This window comes from Rana temporaria, chromosome 6 (assembly GCF_905171775.1).
Source record: "Rana temporaria chromosome 6, aRanTem1.1, whole genome shotgun sequence".
NCBI classification, from domain to species: domain Eukaryota; kingdom Metazoa; phylum Chordata; class Amphibia; order Anura; family Ranidae; genus Rana; species Rana temporaria.
In genome coordinates this window covers 203,084,329-203,094,236 of record NC_053494.1, presented here as the reverse complement: position 1 = coordinate 203,094,236, position 9,908 = coordinate 203,084,329, and the positions used below count along the sequence as shown (strand labels likewise).

At 45.8% G+C, this 9,908-nt stretch overlaps 1 protein-coding gene across 1 annotated transcript in view; it reads right to left on the bottom strand.

Annotated features, from left to right (window-relative positions):
- Nucleotides 1–214: 214 nt before the first annotated feature.
- TTLL4 (tubulin tyrosine ligase like 4) overlaps nt 215–9,908 on the bottom strand; it is a 57,759-nt gene continuing 48,065 nt past the window's right edge. The window contains exons 16-19 of the mRNA XM_040358116.1: nt 5,944–6,154; nt 4,052–4,125; nt 1,764–1,828; nt 215–569 (exon numbers count right to left, since the gene is read on the bottom strand). Coding sequence (XP_040214050.1) covers nt 434–569; nt 1,764–1,828; nt 4,052–4,125; nt 5,944–6,154 — 486 coding nt within the window. The 3' untranslated portion in view covers nt 215–433. The remainder of the gene's footprint in view (nt 570–1,763; nt 1,829–4,051; nt 4,126–5,943; nt 6,155–9,908) is intronic.

The following is a 9,908-nucleotide window of genomic DNA, read 5'->3' as shown; positions in this document are numbered from 1 at the left end:
ATGGAATTTGGAATTAGGGAGCTGCGGCAGATATCTGTACCTCTAGAGGCCTACACATCATACCTGCAATTTTATTTATGTTACCCAATTACTAAATCTCTTTAGGGTCCCCGCAGATTGTGGAGTAGAACACTGTGTAGGGCCGTACGCAACTCACTTCTGGGAGGTACTTGGTGCAATTACACAGGAGCAGAATTATTCAGGACTCTTCTTCTACATCGAGGTTCCAGGCACTTTTATTCTAAGCATGGAACAGTATAGAAAAATAATTGTGTAATGGAGGGGTGCAGCTTCCTTCTCGCAGTATTGCATTTCTGTGTGGAGATACAGCAGTAAACCGGCACTTGATGTTGCTCCTCTTTCTTGAACCCATGATCCACTGAGGTAGACTGTGTAGGTCAGAGGAGATCGGGGCTGATGGCAAAGACCCTCATCACATGACCAAGGTGGACTCTGGCAAATTAGACAGCGATTGGCATAACCGTGTTCTCTCTGGGAGCTCTGGCTGATGATGGCAAGACGAGGTCTTTAAAGATACTGGCCTTTCCTCTGGAGAGATGAGTAATGAACTGCAAGGAAACAAAAAGTATATATAAAAAATAAAAAAGAAAATACTCCTAAATGAAAAATTTGCCATGTGCATCTAATATACAAGTGAACATTTAAAGTGTTTGAAAGGCAGAATTCGTTTTAGTTTCCCTTTAACAGAGTAGACCCAATTCTCTTCTCCGGTCCCCCGCAGGTCCCTCCCCCCTGCCCTCATAGCAGGCCGTCTGCTATGGAAGCTCGGTCCCGAGCCCCGCTCTGTGTGTCCCTAACACACAGAGCGTGGCTCATCCCCCACCCCCTTCTCACTGGGGGTGACTGACAGCAAATAGCTCCTGCTGCATCTTAGCCAATGAGGAGGGAAAGCTCCGGGAGCGCCACTGCTCTTGTGCATATCACTGGATTGAGTTATCAGGCTCAAGTATTAGGGGACTGAAAAGGAAGCTGCACAATGAAGCTGCACAATGAAGCTGCACAATGAATGCATGATGTTTAAAAAAAAAAAAAAGAAAAAAAACCTTCGACCTTTAGAACCACTTTAACATTTTTATTTTTAGAATTGCATTTAGCATAATAAATATTATATATCAGCTGCTAGCTTCAAGCGGAGCTCCATCCTAAAGTGGAACTTCCGCTCATCGGAACTCTCCCCCCTCCGGTGTCACATTTGACACCTTTCAGGGGGGTGCAGATACCTGTCAAAGACAGGTATCTGCACCCACTTCCGTGATTCTGTGGGTAGAGCGTCACTTCCCGCCCGTTGTGTTCTGGGAAAACACTCGGCTCCCAGAACACAGCGGGGACCAGTGAGGACGGTGCTGCGCGACTCGCGCATGCGCCATAGGGAATCAGGCAGTGATCCCCCTCACCGAGGATGGCGGTGGGGGCAGCAGATAGGTGGACGGTTGCTCGTCTTCTGCAGACGTCGCTGGACTCCAGGACAGGTAAGTGTCCATTTATTAAAAAAGTCAGCAGCTGCAGTATTTGTAGCTGCTGGCTTAATATTTTTTTTTTACAGAAGAGCTCCGCTTTAAGTACTGTAAGGTTATCTAGTAAAAACATAAAAAAAGTGAGAGCATGTTTATATTACAAACAGGGTTGTCTATTTTTACATTTTTGTTGGTTTTCCTGATCAAAATTAACCAGTCTAAAGACGGCAAGGCACACAGGCATTTCACAACACAACGACTAGACTAGAGTAGTATAGATGGACTCACCTGGGTGCCGAAATGTCCCCTCTGTGAAAGCCATTCAGATGGACCGCGCTGTGACCAGGAGATTTCTGTAATGGTATTTAAGCAATTAGACCATAAGGAAGCAGATATACAAAGCTACATCTAAAAAGGTTCCTCCTTATGCTTCAAACTATCCTCAATCCTAAACATTAAGCCTATTGTACTTTACAGGTTCAGGAGTTATACAAAAAACACACACAAACACACACACACACACACACACACACACACACACACACACACACTAAAAACTATTCCAAAAGAATAGAAAGTTACAACTTTAAACTTCAAAAGCACACCTAAAATGTCCCATAATTCCACGTGGAATCATTGGATTTGAAGTTTACAACAATAAAAACAAAGGAGTCCGAGAGTAAGCGAGCCAGTGCATTCGCTTAAGGCAAAACATACTTAAAGTGTCATTAAAAACCAGACTATGAAAAAAAAAAGTCAGAAAATTAAGTCCCAAATGATGACTTTGAGCTGGGCCCCTTTCACACTTGTGCGACTTGTCCTGCGACATGAGACTGCAAAGTCACATGACAAGTCATACCCCATGATTTCCAATTCAGTACCATTCATATCTGTGCGTCTTCAAGTCGCAGCGACCTCAAAGTAATCATGCACTACTTTGATGCAGAAATGAGGTCCATAGACCTCAAGATTACACAGACATTGCTTCAAGGTCACATTAAAATTGCGTTGCATAAGTGTGAAAGGAGCCTTAGCAGGTACAGCTATGTAAAAACACTGGCCCAGATTCAGGTAGAATTTGCCCCCTTTTTTTACGGAGGCACAGGGCAGCGTTTTTGCTCTGCGCCCCCGCAAATTTACTGCGCTGCGCGCGATTCACGAAGCAGGAGCTCCGTAAATTGCGTGTGCGCTCTTTAAAATTGCCCTGCGTAAGGGCGCCTAATGTAAATGATCCCGTAGGGGGCGGGAATCATTTAAATTAGGCGCGCTCCCATGCCGAGCGTAGAGCGCATGCTCCGTCGGGAAACCTTCCCGACGTGCATTGCGGCAAATGACGTCGCAAGGACGTCATTTGCTTCCAAGTGAACGTGAACGGCGTCCAGCGCCATTCACGAATCACTTACGCAAACGACATGAAATTCAAATTTCACGACGCGGGAACGGCGGGTATACTTTAGCATTGGCTGCCCCTACTATTAGAAGGGGCAGCCTTACGCTAAAGACGCCGTACGGAAACTCCGTAACTTGCGTACGCAGGGCCCGCGCAACATTGTGAATCGGTGTTAGTATGCAATTTGCATACTATACACTGACCACAATGGGAGCGCCCCCTAGCGGTCATCGCAAGAATGCAACCTAGATATGCGTGGCATAAGAGCCTTATGCCACGCAGATTTTAGGCTGCAGTCGGCGTTACAATGTTCCTGAATCAGGAGCATTCGTAATGCCGGAGCAAGTCAGCAATTGCGCTGCGTAACTATGGTTACGCAGGCGCAATTGCTCTCTGAATCTGGGCCACTGCAAATAAGTGCCTATACTGTTTAAAAATCCAGCAATACCTTTTCTCACCCTGTTCCGCACATGCCCAGTTGCTCTCCATTTTTATGCTGAATTTGTAGAGGCCCATCTGCAGACAGCCTTAAAGCAGAATTAAACCCTCCTATCCTTTACAGCCATGGAAGCTGCTTCTGTTTGATCTGCAACTGCCATGGTGCTGCACATGTGATCAGTTATGACACCAGCCATTTGATGGTTTGACAGTTTGGCCAAGGACACAAGCAAATGCGACAGCTAGCATTCTAGGAATGCAACTTTTTTTTGAAAATGGTAAAACGATCGGTTGAGTTCTGGGTTATGATTTACTGCTGTTCAGGGGCTCTGGGGTTCAGCAAAATGGCCGCCTCTGGCAAGAAGAAAACAAGAGCAATGCTATAAGCAATTTACAGCACACACTAATATGGAATATATGTTCCTTGCCTTTTGTATCAAGTTAGGGGTAAAGTTTCGCTTTAAGGACAATCTCAAAGTGCTAAAGATTATTTTAAAGTTCACGGTTTTTGTTTCCATACATCGGCTCCCATTGCCAGAACAGATCTGTGCATGGTCATTGTGGTTTAAGGGGGGGGGGGGGGGGGGGGGGGGGGGGGGGGGGGAGTCATTTCTCCACCAAATTTAAACTTCAGGGCCAGTTCTGAGCCCAACAGGTGTCTCTGGGGATGGAGCACCATTCTTAGTACTTCACAATTCAATACATCAGGCATACAAGGACATCCAGTAACCACAATAGAAGGACTCACCGATGGGGAGTGCGGAAGTAGAACAGAGCCCGTGTGAAAATTCATCGTGCAAAGACTTCTCAGCAGGTCACGTCCTGAGTAAAAATAAAGTAATGTTACCAACCAGAGTAAAAAGGATGCGAATATTAAAGGCCCAACAATGTTTCTTCTCAATGTCTCCAAATGGAAGGATTCCTGGTCCCATTTCCTCTACCGTTTAGTACACAGAAGTGAAGCGCTGACGTGCTTACATCAAGCTTACTTTTATGGGTCGCTACGATTGTACAGCACCCCGTTGCAAAGCACCCCCAGCCCCTGATGGGCAACTAGGCCTACAAGTGCTCTACATAGCACAGCACTGTCCACCACATGCCCAACAGGTCTGCCATCTCATGCACCGTAAACTGACTGCATTGTGTGAACTAGAGCCATTGGAATACATGAAAAAACCCCTGCATGCATCTTTAGTGGCAGAAAATAAAAAACGCACAAACTGCATCTGGTGTGAACTTGCCCTAAGGCATAAGGGGACCATTGGCCCAAAGCAGACAGGAGCCTGGAGTCAAGCTTCAACCACTTAGACCGAAAAATCTTTGCCCCCTTAATGACCAGGCCATTTTTTTGCGATACGGCGCTGCGTTGCTTTAACTGACAATTGCGACGCTGTACCCAAACAAAATTAACGTCCCTTTTTTCTACAAAATAGGGGATATGGCGATCTGCGATTTTTAGCAGGACTGCAACATTGCGGCGGACAGATCGGACACTTTTTTGGGACCATTAACATTTAAACAGCAATCAATAGCCACCGATTACTGTATAAATGTCAGGGAAGGGGTTAACAATAGGGGGCGATCAAGGGGTTAAGTGTGTTCCTAACTGTATGGGGGCTGAGCAGACTGGAGGAGAGAGGAAAGAAAAATCGCTGTTCCTGATCACAAGGAACAGCAGATCTCTAACACGCCCCTGTCAGAACAGGGATCTGTCTGTTTACATTGACATATCCCCGTTCCGGCTCCCTTTCCTGCGATCGCCAGTGGCCATCGTAGCCGCTGGCCACGTGCATCTGTTCCCCTGCCATACAGTGGGTGCATGCCTGCAACGGCTCATTAAGGGAGCCGACTTACACCTACAGGGATTTGCGGAAAACGTGCCGACCTGCCACAGTATATTGACGGTGGCTGGTCAGCAAGTGGTTAATAAGCAACTCAAGAGGAAAAATAAATAAAAAATCCCCTCTGGGTAATTTACAGGATTTTACCAAACTTTGTTGCAGATTCCTACCCTGCTGCCCCCCGCCACTGAATTTAAATTGACAGCAATGGGAACCAATGGCTCCTACTGCTATCAATCTGCCCAATGAGGAGAGCGACAGTGGCTGGAGCTGCTGCACTCGTGCACATTCCTGGATCAAATTGGGCTCAAGTAAGAAAAAGGGGTGTCTTGGTGGGGAGCTGCAGCACAGGTGGTTTTTCACCTCAATGCATACAATGCATTAAGGTGAAAAACCTTAAGGCATGGGTACTCAACCTGCAGCCCTCCTGCTGTTGCAGCACTACAAGTCCCATGATGCATTGCAAGCCGCTGAGAGTTACAAGCATGACTCCCAAAGTCAGAGGCATGATGGGAGTTGCCACAGGTGGAGCACCCATGCTTTAAGACTTTACAACCACTTTTACTTGCACTCACAATAGAAAAATTCCTAAACCAGTCTGCTTCCTCTTAGCACAAAATGTGTATACTGATGTTTGTCAGTACACACACACACACACACACACACACACACACACACACACACACACCTTTATACTACAGACTACTTGGACCAAAAGTGCTGTATCAAGCTTTATCGTCTTAACATTCACAATTTATACAAGACACCCCATTGCTGAAATTAATGAAAAACCTCTCACCCCTCTCTCGATCGTTGTAGAACTTTTGTTCCCACTGGTTTGTGAGAATATTGAGATAGCGCTGTTGCTCGAAAAAGCGCAAATATCGTGAAGAGATGGGGGAGGGGAAGACGCGTTCAAACTGGCCACAACGAGAAAGCTCATCCTCGGTCTCCACCAGAACCCGCACATCCTCTGGGGTCAGCTGCTCCAGTACCGTGGCGTAGAGATCCTACAAGATATGCACAAGCTGTTTAGAACCATGTGTAATATGTAAAAAAAAGTGTAATAAAGTGGTTAATAGAGCCTCATATCCCCAGACGAAGTTGGTTACAGAGAAACGCGTTGGTAAGTGTGATTTTATCATTTTATTAAAATTTTGGTGAAATACTACATTATGTGGATTTTCCTCTGCACTTCAACTTCCTCCATGAAATCTGTCTTGGCTTAGGAGATCATGTGACCTTTGCATGCAGGATCGTGGTATATATGGCTGCTATGCAGCAAGGTATCTAATGATCTTCTTGTGGGATCAGAGCAGCCGGTAAGAAGCTCATTTAATCTTTTGTGGTGCTTCCTTGTGGGAACACATTTTCTTTGGTAGTGCACATTACCATTCCTTCATGGCAAAGAAAGAGGAACTATTGATTTTTTAGAAAACCAAGCATCTTTTTAGAAGATCCCCATTAGCTGTCAGATCGGGACCGAGTATGTATGTATGTATGTATGTATGTATGTATGCATGCATGCAACATGTAACAATGGTGATTTTGTACATCTGCCCACTGACAAAGAAATCAGTTTATATGTTTTAATAGGTTTATTTCAACAGTGAAACAGAACAAAAATATCCAAAAAAAAAAAAATGCATTTTAATGAGAAAATATTTGATCCCCCATCAATCAGCAAGATTTCTGGCTCCCAGGTGTCTTATATACAGGTAACAAGCCGAGATTAAAAAGAAGTGCTTGTTAGCTGTATAAAAAAATAAAAAAAAACCTGTCCGAAGAAGCTAATCCGATTCCAATCTCTCCACCATGGCCAAGACCAAAGAGCTGTGCAAGGATGTCGAGGACAAGATTGGAGACCTACAAGACCATGGCCAAGCAGCTTGGTGAGAGGGTGACAACAGTTGGTGCGATAATTTATAGATTCTCCGCAAATGGAAAAAAAACACAAAATAACGGTCACTCTCCTCGGTCTGGGGCTCCATACAAGATCTTGAGAACGGTAAGGAATCAGCCCAGAACTACACAGGAGAATCTTGTCATTGATCTCAAGGGAGCTGGGACCAAAGTCACCAAGAAAACAATTGGTAACACACTACGCTGGGAAGGACTGTAATCTTGCAGTGCCTGCAAGGTCCCCCTGCTCAAGAAATCACATGTACAGGACTGTCTGAAGTTTGCCAACGAACATCTAAATGAGTCAGAGGAGAACTGGGTGAAAGTGTTGTGATCAGATGAGTCCAAAATCAAGCTCTTTGGCATCAGCTCAACTTGCAGAGTTTAGAGGTGAAGGAGGAGGTATGTTGTCTATGACCCCAAGAACTCCATTCCCACCATCAAACATGGAGGTAGGAACATTATGCTTTGGGAGTGTTTTTCTGCTAAGAGGACAGGATGACTTCACCACATCAAAAGGGACGATGTACAGGGCCATGTACCATCAAATCTTGGGTGAGAACCTCCTTCCCTCAGCCAGGGCATTGAAAATTGGGCGTGGATGGGTCTTCCAGCATGACAATGACCCAAAACGCAAGGGCAAGGCAACAAAGTAGTGGCTCAAGAAGAAGCATATTAAGGTCCTGGAGTAGCCTAGCCAGTCTCCAGACCCTAATCCCATAGAAAATGTGTGGAGGGGGCAGAAGGTTCAAGTTACCAAACATCAGTCTAGAAACCTTAATGACTTACAGAGGATCTGCACACAGTAGTGGGACAAAATCCCTCCTGAGATGTGTGCAAACCTGGAGGCCAACTACAAGAAACGTCTGACCTCTGCTTGCCAACAAGGGTTTTGCCACCAAGTCATGTTTTGCGAAGGGGGTCAAAAACGTATTTAACTCATTAAAAAAGGGATTCTTAATACAGCTTACCTGTAAAATCCTTTTCTTGGAGTACATCACGGGACACAGAGCGGCATATTCATTACTATATGGGTTATATGGAGTACCTCCAGGTGATGACACTGGCAATCTCAAACAGGAAATGCCCCTCCCTATATAACCCCCTCCCATAGGAGGAGTACCTCAGTTTTGTAGCAAGCAGTATGCCTCCCAAAATGGTCCCCAAAAAGAGGGGTGGGAGCTCGGTGTCCCGTGATGTACTCCAAGAAAAGGATTTTACAGGTAAGCTGTATTAAAAATCCCTTTTTCTTTATCGTACATCACGGGACACAGAGCGGCATATTCATTACTATATGGGATGTCCCAAAGCAATGCTCACAATGAGGGGAGGGAGAACATCTCCAAGACAAAAGGATTTAATTTAGAGATATACTCAAATCATAATAAATCCAACTTAGTTGAGAAAAATAATTTTAAATTTTTAACTCAAAAGGGAGCCCCCGGAGTCCGAGGGTCTCAAACTGCAGCCTGCAGCACTGCCTGCCCAAAGGCTGCATCAGTATTCCTTCTTACGTCCAACTGGTAGAATTTTGTAAACGTGTGGACAGAAGACCAGGTTGCCGCCTTGCAAACTTGAGCCATAGAGATCTGGTGGTGTGCTGCCCAGGATGCGCCCATGGCCCTAGTAGAATGAGCCTTTAATGATAACGGAGGAGGCAACCCTTTCAAGCCGTAGGCCTGAATGATTAACTGTTTAATCCACCTTGAGATGGTGGATTTTGCAGCTGCCTGCCCCTTCTTGGGCCCATCCGGTAAAATGAACAACACATCTGTCTTCCGGATCTTCTCTGTAGCTTTAAGATAGGCCTTCATGGCCCTGACAATATCCAAGGTATGCAACAACCCTTCCTTTCTGGAAGTAGGTTTCGGAAAGAAGGATGGTAATACCAAATCCTGGTTTAGATGAAAACTGGATATAACCTTTGGTAGGAAGGAAGGATGAGGGCGGAGAACGACCTTGTCCTTATGTAAAATAAGATATGGTTCCTTACAGGATAAGGCTGCCAGTTCCGATACTCTTCTGGCGGAAACTATGGCGACCAAAAATACCAACTTCCTTGTCAGTAAAACCAAAGGAATTTCAGCCAACGGCTCAAAAGGTTGTTTCCGTAAACTTGACAGAACAAGATTTAAATCCCACGGACAAATCGGGGATTTAACTGGAGGATTAATACGTAAGACCCCTTGAATGAAGGTCTTAACCAGCGAGTGGGTGGCCAGCGGCCGCTGAAACCACACTGACAAAGCTGAAATCTGTCCCTTGATTGTGCTTAATGCCAGTCCTTTATCCACTCCTAGCTGGAGAAAACTTAATACTCATCGATGGTATATTTGCGAGAAAGCCATCGCTTGGACTCACACCAGCCTACATAGGCCTTCCAGACCCTGTAATCAATCACCCTAGAGACCGGTTTCCTGGCTCTGATTAGGGTAGAGATTACTTTCTGAGACAGACCTCTACCCCTGAGAATCAGGGATTCAGCCTGCAGGCCGTCAAATTTAGATGCCGTAAGGCAGGGTGGAGGATCGGACCTTGCGATAGCAGGTCTGGCCGTAGAGGAAGAGTCCAAGGGTCTCCCACTACCATCTTCAGGATTAGTGAATACCATGCCCTTCTGGGCCATGCTGGAGCTACCAGGATGACTGGTATGTGCTCCACCCTGATCCTGCGCAGCAGGCGGGGTAGTAACTGTAGCGGGGGAAACGCATAAAGAAGTCTGAACTGATGCCAAGGGCAAACCAGCGCATCGGTTCCGCAGGCCATCGGATCCCTTGAGCGGGATATGAACCTGTCTAGTTTCTTGTTGAGTCTCGATGCCATGACATCCACGTCCGGCACTCCCCATCTTTGGCAGAGTGT